This window comes from Nannobrachium achirus, assembly GCF_963921795.1.
Source record: "Nannobrachium achirus genome assembly, chromosome: 3".
In the NCBI taxonomy this organism is placed as follows: domain Eukaryota; kingdom Metazoa; phylum Chordata; class Actinopteri; order Myctophiformes; family Myctophidae; genus Nannobrachium; species Nannobrachium achirus.
Genome location: NC_137812.1, coordinates 18,298,174 through 18,316,863, shown reverse-complemented (window position 1 = coordinate 18,316,863; position 18,690 = coordinate 18,298,174). Strand labels below are relative to the sequence as shown.

At 43.0% G+C, this 18,690-nt stretch overlaps 1 protein-coding gene across 1 annotated transcript in view; it reads left to right on the top strand.

Annotated features, from left to right (window-relative positions):
- slc43a1b (solute carrier family 43 member 1b) overlaps positions 1-18,690 on the top strand; it is a 49,759-nt gene that overhangs the window by 15,765 nt on the left and 15,304 nt on the right. Inside the window, exons 2-6 of the mRNA XM_080722196.1 lie at positions 1,100-1,258; positions 4,657-4,852; positions 6,168-6,223; positions 7,845-7,921; positions 18,435-18,527. Coding sequence (XP_080578322.1) covers positions 1,102-1,258; positions 4,657-4,852; positions 6,168-6,223; positions 7,845-7,921; positions 18,435-18,527 — 579 coding nt within the window. The 5' untranslated portion in view covers positions 1,100-1,101. The remainder of the gene's footprint in view (positions 1-1,099; positions 1,259-4,656; positions 4,853-6,167; positions 6,224-7,844; positions 7,922-18,434; positions 18,528-18,690) is intronic.

Sequence of the window (18,690 nt, the reverse complement as noted above, 5' to 3'; positions counted from 1 at the left end):
CGAACAGGGGTGGGCAGCATTTATTTTCAGAGGGCCTTACTGACTACGATAAAGTAAGTGAAGGGCCACACATTTTACAATTGAATTGAAACTTGAAACACATAAGAATGATGTTAAAACTGCATAAATTAGACAATTTAGACATGCCAGACTACTTTACAATGAGGTCCTTTCACAACTAGACAGCTCTACTGTACTCTGGCCTACAATAAAGATATTATAGTTTATTAGTTACATAAAAGAATCTGCGTCAATGCCATATCATCTTTTAAACGAGCCTATACATTTATACTGTATCTTATCTGACATGCACCACTCCATAGTTCACTGATAAAATACATTAGATTATGTTATAAATAGGAACTCAATGTTGGAGTCAAGTTAAATCAATTCATAGAATGAATGTTTCTTTTCTTTTTTCTTTTTTTTTATGACTTTGAGGGCCGGATTGAGATGGTCAAAGGGCCGGGTCCGGCTCCGGGCATGATGTTGCCCATGTGTGAGTTCGAACCTCACTGACGTCCTTCTTTTCACTACTTTCGACGGCCGTTAATTAACTAGTTTAAATATAGCTGACTAAAAAACTTTTAATTCTAGACCGTTAAAAGTCAATCTATAGATGGGTGGTGCAGGTGTCATTTAGCCGGATATTAGTCGACTAATAAACGTAAAAATGCTCGGTGGTTTTGAACATAATGTGCTCTGAGTCCGAATTATGTGCAGAGTTTGGGTTATGGGGTGTGCACAGTATGAGGGATTGAATAGGCCTATAGGAGTCTCAGAAGTAATTTTGGAGAACCCAGACGTACTGTATCAGTGATGTCAGTCATCTCCAAATGTGGGCACTGTTTCAGCATGCGGCTGTTACCAGGGTGGTGATGCACACGCAGTACAGGAGGCGGTATCAGTGATTTTTGGGCACAGTGATGTCAGGTATATCAGAAAGACAACGGACAGCTCCCAATGATTCTCTGTTTCAGTGAAGCAAGAGGGGTTGATTTCCAAGCCTAATTCTTTTACAATATCTTTCCCACTCAACTAATTACTGGACCTCCTCCTCTCCATCCTTCTCCACCCTGTCCCTGTGTGTTCTCTCCAGCCATGGCTCCCAGTCTGCGCCAGGCGTACAGGCGGAGGTGGTGGATGGCGGTGACTGCGGTCATAGAGAACCTGCTGTTCTCTGCCGTGCTGCTGGGCTGGGGCTCCCTGCTGCTCATGCTGAAGGGAGAAGGCTTCTACTCCCACCTCTGCACACCAGGTAGAACGCTACACAGCACACACACATTACACTGACAGTTACTCCCACCTCTGCACAGGTAGAAAGCTACACAGCACACTGACAGTGGTCAGGGGCGTCGCACCAAATTCTGGGCCCTGGGTACAAGTATTCACTGCAGTCCCCCCATGAATGTTCTTCATAGGGGGAGGGGGTTTAACCCATTTAGACTGAGAATGCATTATTACACGTTGTTTTGTGCTTTAGCTATTGAAAAATTGCAGATATGCAAGCTCACAGTGCGGCACTGAATCTGCTATTTTTGAGATCTGCTATTTTTTACTCATAAGGTTTTTCAAAAAACCTTGGAATGTTTCTATGTCAGTGGTGCTCAAACTCTTTCATGTGAAGGACCCCCAAAATTATGTATTTGGCCACAGACCCCCATCTCAAAATGAGTTCCATGGACCCCCCAGAAGCAAAATTTGAGTCCAGATGTCCCCCACTGCCGCGCTGTGAGCTTGTAGATCTGCTATTTTTCAATAGCTAAGGTATAAAATAACCTCGGGCCCTAGTAACTCAGTCCCACTTCTCCCCCCTTTGTGACGCCCCTGACAGTGGTTCCCCCAAAGCATTTAGCTCGAGACCCAAAAGAGAAATTGAGACTTTTGTCCCCGGCCGGGACCCAATCTAGTGAAAACAGCAGATCTATAAGCCACGACGCGTTGCGACTCTTTGAATATATCGACCCGATTCTATAAATGTCTTCTTTAGACACACACTGCTACTGCATCCGACAGCGCGATAATGCTGCATCCGCCCAGCATTCCTAAACTTGGAACAAAATGTTGTCAGCTATGCAGAGTATTGCAGACATCATGTTGCATTTCATGCTTTAGAACCACATTATGCTCTGGGTTCTTCATACATAGTGGTTTACTGTATATAGGCTCTGTTCATTGTTCTGTTTTGAAGGCTAAACACCAGTGGTGGAAACCAACTAAGTACAGTACATTTACTCAAGCACTGCTACAGTACTTGTTTGTGAGGTACTTTTTCTTCATGGAGCCACATTTCAATACTTTGTCTTTTACTCCACTATTAGGCCTATATCTCAGAGGCAAATATTGATCGTTTTACTCCACCACATGTTTGGAATGTTTTAATTACTAGTTACTTTGTAGATTTTGGATTATTATACACATAACATACACAAACCACTTGAACCTCTTTTTTAAATGTGTCTACTTTCAAAAGATTGTCGTACACTGGGGGGGAAGTGGAGAACATGCTGTACTGTGCGTGCGGTGACGCTCTCCAGCTGAAAGTCCTCAGTGTCAGATGAAGAGAGGCAGCTGCTTTGTCTCCATGTCTGTGGGAGGAGACGGGATGTTTCTGCAACATCTAGTTCTTATTTCTAGTTTACATTTTTAATTGTAATATGGATTAGTCAGGGGCAAGATTCAAGAAAATATATGAGTTTTAGATAATATTTTGTACAACTATAATAACAAGTAACTCATTGTGATTAATACATTGAACACATAAAACAGAGGTTTTGTCAATTGTGTGGCGTGAAAAATAAAACTACAACTTGCTTGAACTTGTGATGTCTCGAGTGTCAGAATGAGTTCAAATAAGCACAAAAATCACCAGCAGCACTCATGAACTGTACTTTTGCAGTACTTTATCATACTTACGTTGCCCGTGCTGATCAAAATAAAACGTTTGGTCTGTGCTGGTGATCTTTGAGCGTATAAACATGACTGGGTTTAATAACGGCATGGCTTCATCTGCAGCATCTTGGACTGTGGTCAGTCTATGACGCCAAAGAAATTTTCCATTGATCAGTCCAACAGGGTTTGAGAGGTTAGCTCCGGAGAGACACACAGACACACGATGGCAGGGACGTGCTGGCCATTGGGAAAAGCCGGTTCATTCCCGGACGGTCCAGGCAGGCCATTAGGAAAAAACTGTCGGGCAGAAACCTCGTATCTCCAAGTTTCAAATTTGTAAATTATTTCGCAAAGCAAAGCCCTGCTTCATCATACAAGGCCGTCGAGAGAGAGATCTCTCTCTATAGCACGCAATCAGGGCCTCTCCAACTCTTTTTCCCGGGCTGAATCAGGGGCCCAGCACGTCCCTGCACGATGGTTATCTCTTTCAGAGCCACGCAACATGAAATACCATACAGATGTGTCGTTTCAAGTCTTTAGGCTTCACTGCTCGTTTCCTGAAACCCACAAATGGCAAGAAACCACTTCATTCCCTTTGAAAAAGCAGAATCCACCTTCACAGGTCAGAGTCAAAGTCAGAGATCGAAGGTCATAATAATGGCAAAAATAGCTGATCTACAAGCTCAATGTTCTGCCAATCCACTGGAAATCTACTCAGTGGTGGCTCCAGGAAATAACCAGCAGGGGAGGCTTCAATTTTCCACGGGGGCACTTTATTTTTCAACACACCCCTACCCCTATATAGGCTATAGCAAGCAAATGTTTGCTGCGTTTTAAGCCAAACTAGTGATTTTAAGCCATTACAAGTTTTCTCATTGAAAAGATTTGAATTTCCTGTGCTGCGTGCACAAAAACACAGGAATAGACATCAAAACAAAACCAACTCGGTGTAGCGTCACTCAGTGTATGCTACCTTTTATTATTGCATTTTTATTAAACTATTAATTCATTTGAAAATGTATATTTATAATAATCACAAAGAACATACGTACATAATTAACACCTGTAAAACACCTTAAAATAATGGTGGGGTAGGGTACTACTGGCCAATCTGGACAGGGGGGGCACAAAGTCAAATCTGGGTGGGCAAACTGGGCATTGCCCCCTAATGCCCCCCTTTGAAGCCGCCTATGAATCTACTGTCTTGGCAATGGCAGGATGTGTGTTTTGAAGTTTTGAAGTGGCACATCTGTACATGCCATGTATGTATTACTCCGCAACTTGTTGACGTCGGGAAATGATGGCGTGACAGTGAAACGCGCAATTTCACAATATCAGGCGTCCATGCTTTTCAATGTTACTGAGGGGAGTCTTTTAAAGGTCTTTCAGTCCGAGTGTATAAAAAAAGCACCTCGGTTAAGGTGAAGACGGCCTCCCGTTAACATTCGACCAGGTTAACATTCACCAGGTTAGCATTCACCAGCGTCTGCAGGTTATCGTTTCACCCGGTTAGCATTCACCAGCGTTAGTTTTACTGAGGTTAGGGTTAAGGTTACGGTTAGATTTATATGGTCGGACAAACGGGAGGTCCCACAAAAATAGTAAATCAGTAAGTCCCCCCGACTTTCGGCACCTCCGCACAGCCAATCACAAGCCTCGGCTGGCTTAACCGAGGTGCTTTTTTTTTATACGCCCGGACTGAAAGACCTGCAAATAAAAGGAGTCCCGTTACTGAGCTGTCTTCTTGCCTCTGTTCCCGTCCAGACAACCACACTGCCAACCACACGGTGCAGAGCAACCTGACGTCGTGGGAGAGCGGCGTGTGGCTGAGCTGTGTGGAGCAGGACGAGATGCTCAACCTGGGCTTCACCATCGGCTCCTTCATCATCAGCGCTTCCACTCTGCCGCTGGGCATGCTGATGGACAAGTACGGACCGCGCATTCTCAGGCTCATCGGCAGGTAAGAGGAGACACGCACGCGTGCACACAGTATAAAGCACACATGGGCAAAATACGGCCCTCAGTTTTAATTTAATTCAGCACTATGTGTTTCAAGTTTCAATTGTCCAATGTGTGGCCCTTCACTCACTTTATCAAAGTTAGTATGGCCCCCAGGAAAGAGATGTAGCCCACCCCTGGTATAAAGTGCATCAGGGGTTCCCAAACCTTTCCATGTTCCTGTTCCAGCTCAAGTTTCTGTCAGTCGGGTTCAAATCTGTTGCTGTGCATGAAGCTATAGTCTCACGTGGCCAGAATGTTGACTCCGCGATTTGCAAATGCTCCCGTCATACAGTCTGGGGACGGAAGTTCTTATGATGAGTGCCCGGTTTTAAGCGGAAGTGTAGCCTCCTCCCCACCTCCGTTTCATTTATCCTAATGTAAATAAAAAATCATCTAAGCATATTTAGCTTGCTGCTAATCAGAAATGGTATTTTAGAATATATTTTTATGAAAGGAAATGCTTCCATTACTCGCCGTTCAGGAGTTGTAGTTCCAGACTCTATATAGCATTCAGAGATTGTGGAATAGTTGTCTGGCTACGCGAGACTAATGAAGCTATGGTAAACTGACCTGGAACAGGAAATGTTTATGCCACACTCTGGAAAAGAGAACTACAGAAATTATACAGAACCCTCGCTAAAAACCCCAGGGCAAAAATCCACTCGTCCGAGACAGTTTGCACTCCTGGCCCCCAAGTTGTGGAATAAACTCCCTGACGCACTTAGAACAACGGACTCACTCGCTAGCTTTCGCCGAGGACTGAAGACTCACCTTTTCAGACTCCACCTAAACCCTTAGCACTACTGGAAAAATCAATGACCATACATGAAGCTAGTTAGCATTTGTTTTTAGGTTTTTAGAAACCTTTTTTTTTACTTTATTATATAGTTTTCTTTTCTAGATATATATTCATTCACATTTGTTATATTGCTGTTGATGTACTGACACTTAATCTTGTTTATTATTGTGATGTTTATTTGCTTATTGTAAGTCGCTTTGGATTAAAAGCGTCTGCTAAATGCCTACACTGTAAACTGTAAACTGTAGGGTATATTGCCATAGCCTCTGGCTGCAGTCTCCCTAATGGGAACTTTAAAAACGTAACATTTTGGTTATTTATTTACTCCTTTATTTACTTTGGACAATAATCACGGCACCAGGTTGAAAGTGATTAAACTGGCACATTAATTGTATGAATGTGATTGCAATTTCAATACAATTGTATACACATATTTCTATTATCATAATCTTAATCTCCCTTAATTTCTCCTCAGCTCTTGCTTTGCAGTGTCCTGTGCTGTGATAGCGGCAGCAGCATATAACCCTGAAGGTAAGACACTGCTCTCATGCAGCATTTAGAACCCGGTCGCTCACACATTGTCTGACGGCCTTAACTCAGCTTCATGCACTGCAAGAAAGAGGAGATTCATTCATAATTTAAAAGTGACACATGATGATATCAAGCATGATACTCATGTTCAATAATGACTGTCAATGAGTGAAGGCCAAGGACCCCTTAGTTGAGAGAGAGATGAAGCAGGGACCCCCACAACCCTTTCATAGATTCCATATAGTTTAATTGTTTGACAGCACAATCATCAGTGTATTTTGGATTCATGTCAATTGGTGTTTTCAGATATTTAACCATTTGAACCGTCAATACTTGAGAAACTTGACCTTGACCTTTCACCATGTACTCTGCTCTTTTCCCCCTCTACACCAGACCTCTTTGCCGAAAATAGCCGATCTACAAGCTCACTTGTAGATCTGCTATTTTTGGCTACAGTTCTCAGAATATGGACACTAGGGTTCAAGTGGTCAATATAAAAAAGTAGAGAAAAAAAGGTTTCTATCACACAAAGATTTGGAGGCCCCCCTGTAGTAACTCTGGGTACCCCCTAGGGGTCCCGAACCCCCTGTTGAAGACCCCTGTTCTAGATCATTCTTATTCACTCCTCACAGGAAGTACTTCTAAGTCAGTGGATCTCAAGCGCTTTAATTTCAAAGACCGTCAATTTGATAAGCATTATGCCATGGATTTGAATGGAACCCAAATCTACACTGTAAAATCATCAGTGATAATTTAAGCATGCACAAGTGGAACTGTGGAGGTCCATTTGGTTTTAATCGTTATCAATGTAATTATCAAGTATCAATAATTTTTTGCTGCATGGGCCCCTGAATGTCAGATGTAAACAGATTTTGTTGCATTCAAATTAAATCAAACCGTTTTCCTACAAATGAGTTGAACCAAATGAATAGAAGAAGAGCAAGGCAGGTTGCATATATTAAACTGTTCTTCTGTTCAGGAATCGCATTCCACTCAGTTTCAAGAGAACTGAAACTGCAACAATGTACAACCGAAGAAAATAAGGCTTGGCCTTGTCCATGGCAAATTTTCATGAATGAATGCCAGTCCCCAGGTTTTCCTCAGAACATGTATGACACTGGTTTATTATGACACTATGGCAAATTACGGCTCCACTGGTACACTGGTGAGAGTGTACAAATGGAACCAGTTACAGACCTGTAATGGTCATAGGGCTAGCTTCTTTATGCGTTTCTATACTGACTTTGTGTGTCCATGGCAAACGTGTCATTTAAACAAAATCACACCCGTGTGAAGTGGAGCTGTGTGTGTGTGTGTGTGTGTGTGTGTGTGTGTGTGTGTGTGTGTGTGTGTGTGTGTGTGTGTGTGGATCATGTGTACCGATTTTTGTGACATTTGAAGAAAATATGTAGGAAAAGGAGCAAAAAGTGTGTTTTGGAGAAAATTCAAGATGGCGGACAATCTATCATGGCGCAAATGGGCGTGGCCTATATGGGGAGATGCGTCATGGCCCAAGGAATCCAGGGAAAAAATATTTTTAATTTTCCGAAAATGTCTACCACAAGCCAGCATGGTGATGACCGCTGCTCCTTACTGCGTTTCCCTCTCATCTGATCTGCAGTGTTGTCTGCCCTCATCTTCCTGGGTGTTTCCTTCAGCGGGTTTGGAGGGATCTCCCTGGTGTTCACCTCGCTCACGGTAAGATTTGTCGCTGGCATTTGTTCAAACGTCAGTATATCGCCTCATGTGAACATGTGTCATGCCATGGGGGCGGCATAGCTCAGGGGTAGAGAAACCGTTATTAGAGCACGAAGGGTTCCCGAAGGGTTCCCAGTTCGAATCTGGGCTCCCCTTGAGTTAATGTCGAAGAGTCCTTGAGCAGGACTCTGAACCCCTAATTGCTCCCGGTGAGTAGGTTGGTGCCTTGGATGGTTTCCTCCGCCACCGGTGTATGAATGTGTGTGTGAATGGGTGTATGTAATGCACAATCTATGTAAAGCGCCTTGGATAAAAGCGCTATATAAATGCACCATTTACCATTTATTAAAGTTTTCCACGACAAAAAACAGGTTCTCTTCTGCAGTATCATACATGTATTGTACACGTAACTCCTCTTGGAGGCATGACTTGGACCATATTGTACAGAATGTTATAAACAGTATATATATATCGCTGTCTGTTGGAAACCTCGTATGTCAAAAAACTTTTCACCGAATGGAAAAAAAAGATGGCTCTAATGTAGTTACAGTATTATTTAGTCACAAGTTCTTGTTAAAGCATTTCATTGGTTGAATACAATCAACCAATTTCACTTTAATAATGTTATTCAGAAATAGCAAAGATATGGCAGGTCTACAGTAATTAAGCTCACATCCCGTCATGATGTGACAGATCTTTTTGCTACTTTAGTGTGTAGCATTATTCATTTAAGAGGCCAATAGCTAATGTAATAACATTAGCTATTTTCTAAAAGAATGTTGAAAGCAAGGCCAAATAAGCAACTACCCTGTACACTGCCATACAGTAACTACAGTCGGTGTCAGCTGAAAAAAAAAGTTCTTTGTTTTTTGCAGTTCTTTGCAGTCTGTGTACAGTCAGAATGAGTCTCCTGTAGTTTATTTGGAGTCACACATAAAAAAATATATGGAGATACAAGGTTTCTGCATGACAGAACTTGGCACCAGAGCATCCTTTTTCACATTCTTCCAGGAGGTGGGAGGTGGGGGGAGCTTCTCTGTATACTTCTTCCGTGCAGAGAAGGCTGCGTATCACCTGGCTGCCTCCTATCCTGTTCCAGTATGCAAATAATTAACCACTTGCTGAGACCTGAAACCACTCAGCTTTGGGCAGCTGTGGTGGGCGAGGCACTGAGGATAGGCCTGTGATATTAGGTTTTAATATTAATAGATGCAGAGTACGTGTTGCTTTCAGCCTTTTGTTTTTTACCTTTTATGCGGATGCTTATTAAATCCGATGATATTAATCAGTAGTAGGCTCTGCTTTCCCTAAGGGTTGTATTCCCCTGGGGGTTGGGGGGCTTTTATAGATGATAATAATCTCCCTACTGTTAAAATGGTTGTCTTCTGATGTGCTGACTGAGCAGGGAGTATAATGTATAGCAGAGCCAGAACGCCAAGATCAAATATAATATTCACGCTTGTACATGTTTAGAATGTTAACGAGCTCTTAATGTTCTCAATCTATTTGTGAGTCATCTGACTGAATTGAGGAAAAAATAGGGCTAGGGAGGCCAAGATTCAGCACAGCATTGGTAGTTTACACGGGCATTAATCCTGACTCATACTAAGTGGCACAGTGAAAATGGCAGAGATCTACACGATTGTGACGTGTGGCGAACATGCATGTTTTCTATTTTTCGCCATTGCACAACCATAACTAGTATTATAGCATTCTAGGAAGCACAGTCAACAAGCCGGGAGGAAGGCGATATTTATGTACAGTACATGTCTCTGTGATATCGGATCTTTATGTCTTCTTTCATAGGATGATAGGAATACCTCACATGCTCAGCTCACATGCACTACACATGCACTACACATGCACTACACATGCACTACACATGCACTACACATGCACTACTCATGCACTACACATGCACTACTCATGCACTTCACATGCACTACACATGCACTACTCACGCACCCAAACTTACTGTCATGCTGTAGGATGTAACTTTGCATATCGTCACTGTCAGACAGAAACCTTGTATGTCCAAGTTTCAAATTTGTATGTTTTTTTGTAAAGTAAAGCCCTGCTTCATCATACAAGGCTGTTGCACAAAACTAGTGAAAATAGTAGATTTACAAGCACACAACGCCTCACGATGCGAGGCGTTGTGTGCTTGTAGATCGTCTGTTTTCACTATTTTAAGTCATTTTTAAATAACAAAAAAGGGATGGTTTTGGACATACAAGGTTTCCACCCAACAACTATGATATGTGTGCTTACATGCAATGCAACTGAAGGGTTTGGTGTGTATGTCTGCGTGTGTGTGTGTGTGTGTGTGTGTGTGTGTGTGTGTGTGTGTGTGTGTGTGTGTGTGTGTGTGTTGTGTGTGTGTGTGTGTGTGTGTGTGTGTGTGTGTGTGTGTGTGTGTGTGTGTGTGTGTGTGTGTGTGTGTGTGTGTATAATAATGATAATAATAATTACATTTCAACTTTAATTGAATTAAGGCTCAGTGAATGAACAAACAAAGCTCTGTGTCATTTCCTAATATGGTGTAATAGTATTCACTATTTCAACACGGTGTACTCATGTGCACGTGTGTGTGTGTGTGTGTGTGTTTTGGCCGTACAGTAGCACATGTTGTTCTACTTGTTCTAAATTCTGCCGTGATCCTACCGACCAATCAAATCCCTGGCCAGTGTGCACGCCTTTCACTGGCTCCTCCCCCCTTCCCCCGGCCCTATCTAAAACACACACACACACACGCACGCGCGCGCGCGCACACACACGCACAGACACTACAGCAACCCCTCCCACTCTCTCTCTCAGAAGGTTTCCATCTGGTTCCATTTGAACCCTCGTCTGAGTTAATGACACTTAAATATTTTCCACTGTGTACTGACCTACAATTACATGTCACAGACTGAACTTGACATTGGCCATTTGGGCCGACCATGCTGATGTTATTTTTTCCATCCCAGTGAATGCACGCAGGTGTGTGTGTGTGTCTGTGTGTGTGTGTGTGTGTGTGTGTGTGTGTGTGTGTGTGTGTGTGTGTGCGTGTGTGTGTGTGTGTGTGTGTGTGTGTGTGTGTGTGTGTGTGTGTGTGTGTGTGTGTGTATGTGTGTGTGTGTGTGTGTGTGTGTGCGCTCGCGCACGCGCGCGCGCGTGTGTGTTCTTAACACTTTGATAAAGACTATGTGTAACATTTAAATTTCCACTCCATCAATCAACATATTACGTCACACTTTTGCCCTACTCATTTCTCTGCCACCGTTGCCCCTATCCATGCCAGACTTTGCACACACACTCCTTGGCTGCCAAAGCACAACCTCCATTAATTTCTCACATGGCCCTCTTCTAGCGCCACCATGAGGTCGATTCTTGCAAAACACATTTTTGGACACTGCTCCTATACAGATTTTGCCCTAAAATCACGCAAAGCGGTACACAGTATCTCTAAAGTCATGTCATAACATGGATCTGTACCATTTCCCATATTCCCTCCTGATTGGCTACCATTGCCTTCTAAAGTTTGTGTATGCGACCTGACGGTGGCTTATCTCCCGATTTAGGGAACCTTACTGGTATAAGTATATATCGTCGTTGTCGGATGGAAACCTTGTATCTCCAAGTTTCAGATTTGTACGTTCTTTCGCAAAGTAAACCCCTGCTTCATCATACAAGGCCGTCGCACAAGGCGTTGTGTGCTTGTAGATCGTCTGTTTTCACTAGTTTAAATCATTTTTAAAATGAAAAATGCAAACAAACGGTTTTGGACAGGTTTTCACCCGACAACGACGATATGTTCAGGTGTGCACAGAAATAAAAAGAAGTTGTGGACGTATAACGATCGCCATGGACCAGTCAATAGTTTCCAAACACTGTCTGTTGTTTCTCATAATGGGTGTTGATAAGAACCACGTGATCACATCACGATTTATTATTAATTATTATCATTTTTTTTTACTATCGCAAGGGGCAGTGGCTCAGGAGGTAGAGCGGCCGCTTGGGAACCGGATCAATCCGGGGCTACCCGAGGCGGATTTACACTGCGGTCTCCGGTGCGTTCTCGAGACTGCTTGGCAGATGTTTTGACAGTGTGAAGCCTGCGGTTGTCCTCAGAAACGGCAGCCTCGAGACCACCTCCGGAGGTAGTCTCGAGTCCGCTTGATGCGTCCTCTAGAACGATGCGCTGCAATGTGAAGCTACCATTCCATGAACAAGGAAGAGGTGTCCAGTAAACACCCAATGTCATCCTGTACTGGGCTGTCCTCCTGGAAATCTGCTGACAGCAGGGACGTGCAGAGAATGTTAGAGAGGCAGGGGCTGACATTTCTTAAAAAATATATATATTGAAAATAGCAGACCTCCAAGCTCACAACGCGTTGCAGCGCGACGCGTTGTGAGACTTTGGACACGGTCATTTTCTTGAATGCTGCTTTTAGGTATGGCATGGAAAGAGGACATTTGCAATTCTTTCACCATAGTAAAAACTGCATTCATGGTCTTGAGAGGGCACTTTTTACAGGCGGATAAAAGGGCAGGGTCTCAAGCCCCCTTTGATGACTATGTGTGCACGTGCCTGGCTGACAAAATAGTAAAAAGAAGAAAAAAAAGAAAGTAAACAAACAAAGAAGAGAGGACTGAGATATAAGAGTGGAAAAACAGATGATGGTCGGCTTAACTCGAGGCTCATGACTGACTTACTGGAAAAGTGAGAGAGAGAGAGAGAGGGAGAGGGAGAGAGAGAGAGAGAGAGGGAGAGAGAGAGAGAGAGAGAGAGAGAGAGAGAGAGAGGGAGAGAGGGAGAGAGGGAGAGGGAGAGAGTTATCTGAGCTTGAAGGTTGTGCACAGACAAACAGGACAGACACACAAACATCACGTCAGCTGAGCCAACAGACATGTGAGAACTTGTAGGAAGTACAAGTGGGCAGAGAGACAGACAGACACACCGACAAACAAATAGAGTAGAGCCTGAAGTCATGCCAGGCCGCAAACAGAGAGAGGTCATCTAAGGTCTCTGTGTTTACAGAACTGTTCCATAGTTACCTGCTTACACCGTGGGGATCATTATCCTGTTAGGAATTTATGATATTCTGGATCAGGGCCCGCTTGAAAATAACCTCAAAAGAGTTCATGATCACGTTTATTTTAGCGATCAATTCATCGCGTTCCAGCTTGGATCATACTGTAGTATACTAGTATCCTATTTATCTGTATCACAATGAAACAGATACATGTGTTTGGTATAGAAAATAAAATACCCCATAAAAATCGAATCTAATTTTATTATTTGTATTATAGCTGTATTGCAATGATAATGTGTGATTGTCATGAAATCCAAAGGCAGACCTGCACTGTCTCAGGTTGTCCGTATGTATCTCTTTCTGTCTTTTACGCCTGACACTGTGGTTCTATAGGTTTGTCGCTCTGGCATCATGCTCTGATGTCACTGTGATGTCAGGGGAACCACTCTTAACAGAATGGGTTTGCTGCTCATGACATCACACTCTGGCTTCACTGTGATGTCACACTAACAGAATCCCTTTTATGCCAATATATGGAGTTCCCTGATGTCACAATATTAAGCCAATATCTAACAGGACTTCATATGGGAATGCCCATATATGGAGGCCACATCGGCCACATACCACACTAACAGAATCCATATATGGCAAGACAGATGGCCAAGATAGCTCCTATTTGTGTGGCTGGTTCTACAGACAGGGATCTCCATGTATGGGCATAAAAGTATGTATGATGTCAGATGTCATAGACGTCATAGGACTTTCACATAACGAATAACTGAGTAAGCATGTTTGGCCTCTCACAGCATATCTCCATATACAGTACATGGATCTCCATATATGGGTCCCAGGGGTCTCCATATATGGGTAACTGGTCCGATATACTGTACATCACTGGCCAGATGGCCAAGACATAGGGCGAGGTCGCCCCGAGGCTTCTTACTAGTGTTCTATTCATCCATTTCACAATGATGAAAATGTGTGTGTTTGATATAGTAAATAAAATACCCCAAAATCTATCCAAAGGCATAGTTCAAATAGCTGTCGATGTAGATCGGCTATTTGAAGTATTTAAAAATCTTTTTCAAAAATAGTAAAGAAAGGCAAAGAAGTATAGGGCGTTTAGGGTTTAGCATGGACGAATATACGGTAGGGCCCAGGGTGCCTAGTGGTCTGCCTGACGTTTCTTCCAGTTAAGGGGGAGTTTTTCGTTGCCACAGTCGCAAAATTGCTTGCTCAGAGTGGGACATGGTCTCTGCTCTACATGTAAAGTGTTTTGAGACAAGTTGTTGACACTTTAATAATACAATTGAATTGAATTGAATTGAATTGAATTGAATTGAATTGAATTGAATTGAATTGAATTGCGTGGTCAAATATAATTTCAGAGAATCAGCAGTCAAAGAGCTGTCATACAGTATACAGTACAGAGATTGAAGGCTTCCCTTGCAGCTCACATGGCAGTGTTCTATAGATAGACAGCTATAGTCTTCACCTGGAAAACCCCCCAAAGGAGGATCTCAGAAACGTGACCCCTCAAGTCTGAGTTATACTTGGTTGCGAGACATGTCGCAGACCACAAATAGCTGATCTAAGTGCCGTTTTTACAATCTCAAGAGTGACGTTAACACTGATGATTTCACTGTGATAAAAATGCACCTATTTATAACCTTATTCACTGGCTTCCGTACATAAGGTACATAGATGTCTTTACCTGGGGGTTTCAACATACAGGGCAGTGATGGATTACTCAAATGTTTTACTTAAGTAAAGCCCTTTGCACACAGGACAGTTGCGTTTTCTTTTTTTTCGTTTGCTGTATGAATAAAACGCATTGGATTTGGTGTGCAATGCTGTGCGGAATTGGCGCTGCAGATCCCAAAAGGAGTCATAAAAGGAGTGATGAGTTTTTTACCGCATGTGACAAGACGCACGAATCGAACTGGGTTCGATCGAGAAAAAAACGCACGGCCGCAGCCACTCGTCGCACGGCTAATTCGGATCCGGTGTGCATGAGGTCGTAGAGAATCATTGTTTTCTTTGAAAAAAATGAGATTGTCCGTTTTATCCATGCGGATAAACGCACCTGTGTGCAAAGGGCTTAAAAGTAAACACTCAGTTACAAGTAAAAGTCCGGTATATAAAACATTTACTCGAGTAAAAGTACAAAAGAATAGGTGGCAAAATGTACTTAAAGTACCAAAAGTAGAAACTACTCATTTATGCAGAATGTCGCACATAATTCTACCGTAAATTCCCGCGGAAACAGGTGGATAAATGTTAAAAACTCTTAAATCTTAAAATAGTAGAACTACAAGCTCACAATGTGTCGCATTGCAACGCATGTAGCTATTTTGAAATGGCCAATGGCCTTGGGCTGAAGAGGGTAATGTATGTTTTTTTTGTAATAATAATCAAAAGTAAACTAGTAAAGTTTTCAAATATACATGGAGGGGAGGTGGGGGGAGGGTCGTTCTAATGGCCTCAGGGACACAAATGGACTCACCATGCCTCGCGTTCAAATCCATTGACGCAGGACATCCTCTTTCCTCATTTACCCACACAAAGCATGCAACCCTCTCCTCTGTGCCAAGGACACCTGGGACCAGGCTGACGCAAGGCTGTGTGTGTGTGTGTGTGTGTGTGTGTGTGTGTGTGTGTGTGTGTGTGTGTGTGTGTGTGTGTGTGTGTGTGTGTGTGTGTGCACGTGCGTGCGTGCGTGCGTGCGTGCGTGCGTGCGTGCGTGCGTGTGTGTGTACTGTGTAGAGAGAGACAGAGACACAAAGAGACAAGAGAGAGACAGAGCCATAGGGCAAAAGAGGTAGTTACACAGACTCAATTCACTCAAATGTATACTGGATATATGTGTCAACATAAATCAATATTATTACAGTTGCCCATGGCAGCTACCCATTGATTCTGGATAGAGACACAAATACATTTGCTGCCTGCTGCTATGGTGATTGATTCCGTATGGAATCAATGTATTAATCAAATGAATACAAAGTATAATCAAATTATTGTCAAATTCAAAAACAAACACAATATATATATTACCAGTAAGACGCCTAAGGGCGAAAAGTGAGGTTGCACCATCTGTCTTGGCCATCTGTCTCGGCCAATTATGGATTCTGTTAGTGTGGTTCTCCTAACAGGGCATCATCTGGGATACAATCCCTTTCATGCCCATATATGGAGATCCCTGCTCTTAGTATCTGACATCACTGTGATGTGACATCACAGTGATGTGACCAGATGTCCCCCTTTGCGAGGGACAGTCCCACATTTCCATGACTTTTCAGGCGTCCCCCAAATTGAGACTCTGTCCCACATTGTGACTGGCAGGTGTTGATATAGGTGCGCTGATTGTTGCTGACGCTCTTAATGTGAGCTCACAATGTATGTAAATCTCTCTCATTGTCTCTTTTCCCTGCAAGATATGTTTTTAAGCCTGTTAATAAAATAACATGAGAAATATCCCCTATATGGGGATAAACAACAAACTAACAGGCAGTATTAGGCCTATGGTCGAATATGGCATCAAAGCATTTATTAGCAACTAAATTAATAATTTGCTATTAACCCACATTGTCCCACACAAGTGGTACTTCTGTCCCTCAAATGAACTGTTTGGATCTGGTCACCCTAGATGTCACCTGTGGAACCACAGTGTCAGGCATTACCCGGACATACAGACAGATATGGTCAAGATGTGACGGTTCTGATAGTAAACTGCGACCATACGGTCGCAATTAAACTCAAGTCTCCATGGGGTGAATAATCGATAGAAAGAAAAAGTCATTTTGGGGGTGAACTACTCCTTTAACATGAGCTTTTAATCCAGAGCGATTTACAATAAGCAAGGACATCAATACATCAACATCAACACATCAAATGCATAGAAACGGTCATCAAAAATCATAGGTAAACCATGAAGAACCTATTGAGTATGTATGTTTGTTATGTGACATCATAATGCTGACTCAACACCTCTTGGAATAGACTGTAGGCCTCTCCATACTTCGACCGAAATGTTCGGTGAGTTGTGTTTTCCGACGTGCAAATTTCCGAACTCTCGTTCGGTCCAATGCTTTTCAGAAGTCCCGAGGGATATAATTTTATGGTAGAAAAGGACCTTTTGACCGAAAACGGCGGTTTCGGTCGAAGTATGGATAGGCCTTGTGTCCACTGTCCACCATGAGGCCAGCATGTATCTCTGCTATGGTGTCACAGCTGAGATTAGAATGTGTGTGTGTGTGTGTGTGTGTGTGTGTGTGTGTGTGTGTGTGCGTGCGTGCCTGCGTGCGTGCGTGCGTGCGCGCGCGCGTGCGTGCATGCGTGCGTGTACCTGCTTGTGCAAACGGGCTGCCCCTGTTAGCTCAGCAGTCCCATCCCATGTCTTGGTGAATCAATACTGACACCTGGTGGTTTGATGCTCAAAGTGCACCCGACTCCCCTGCCTTTCACAGCAGATACTGCACTGTCACTGTGGCACCTTTTCCACCACAGTTGAACCGGTTCAGTTCTTTTTTTCCCCCCGCCTAATACTGAACCAGTTCAGAGTGTTTCCACTGAAGATGAATTGGTTCAGAACCCCTAAACGTTGGTTTGGAGGGAACTGGAACAAAGAAATGTCTGCCGGTTCCAGTTGTTTATGTTGCCCCAAAAATAAACCAATGCAACAAATGCTGATGCTACTGCTATGTAGCCTACAGAGAACTGCTAGTTGCTACGTAGCTTTATTGATATATGCACTATTGGCAACGTGTAGTAAATGGGTTAATTTATAATTACTATTATTTTATTACTATTTATTTTAAAGTGTTAATTTATCCACACTCTAACATTGCACAAAAGAACCCTTACGGGAACACATAAATTAAATGATCTCTGAGCATTTTACTGTGTTGACTGGCTGACATAATAGGCCCTGAAAGATGCCATCGTTTGTAGATTTTACTGTTTGATAAATTGTTGACCAGACATTCAATGGGAATGAATGCTATGTTGCACCATATCTGTCAACACTGGCCTTTTCACCTGTCAAAGGAACACAGTGTTGTTATAAGTGATGGAGCAGGTTTGACCAGCAGTTGTGTTTTTGTGAAGCACATTGAGCAGCACTGTGTAATACTGATGAAGTTAACTCTCTGTCTCTGTCTCTACATGTCTCTACATAAAGTATGTAACAAGAGTGACTGTGAGTGTTGCACAAAAGTAGTGAAAACAGCCGATCTACAAGCACCCAACGCCTGCGAGGCGTTGGGTGCTTGTAGATATCGGCTATTTTCACTACTAGTTTAACTTGTTTAAAAATAGTAATGGACATACCAGGTTTCCACCCTACAGCAACGATATATGTAACATGTTTCTCTATCTGAACTACAGTCTGAACTACTGTAGCTGTGTAACGTGTACTGTATCTCTCCCTCTCTGTCTCTGTCTCTGTCTCTGTCTCTGTCTCTGTCTCTCTCTCTCTCTCTCTCTCTCTCTAGCTGTGTACCATGTTTGGGAACGTCCGCTCCACCATACTGTCCCTGATGATCGGCTCCTACGCCTCTTCAGCTGTCACCTTCCCTGGTGTCAAGGTACTCGCTCTCACATTTAACTCTCCTTTGTTTATATACGTACATTTACTCTGTCACAGTCAGAGTAACACATTGGTACATTTAAGGCTGGAGCAGTTCTCCAAGATGTAGTTCACCCCTAAAATTACTTTTTTTCCTTTTTGATTACAATAAATTTACCCTC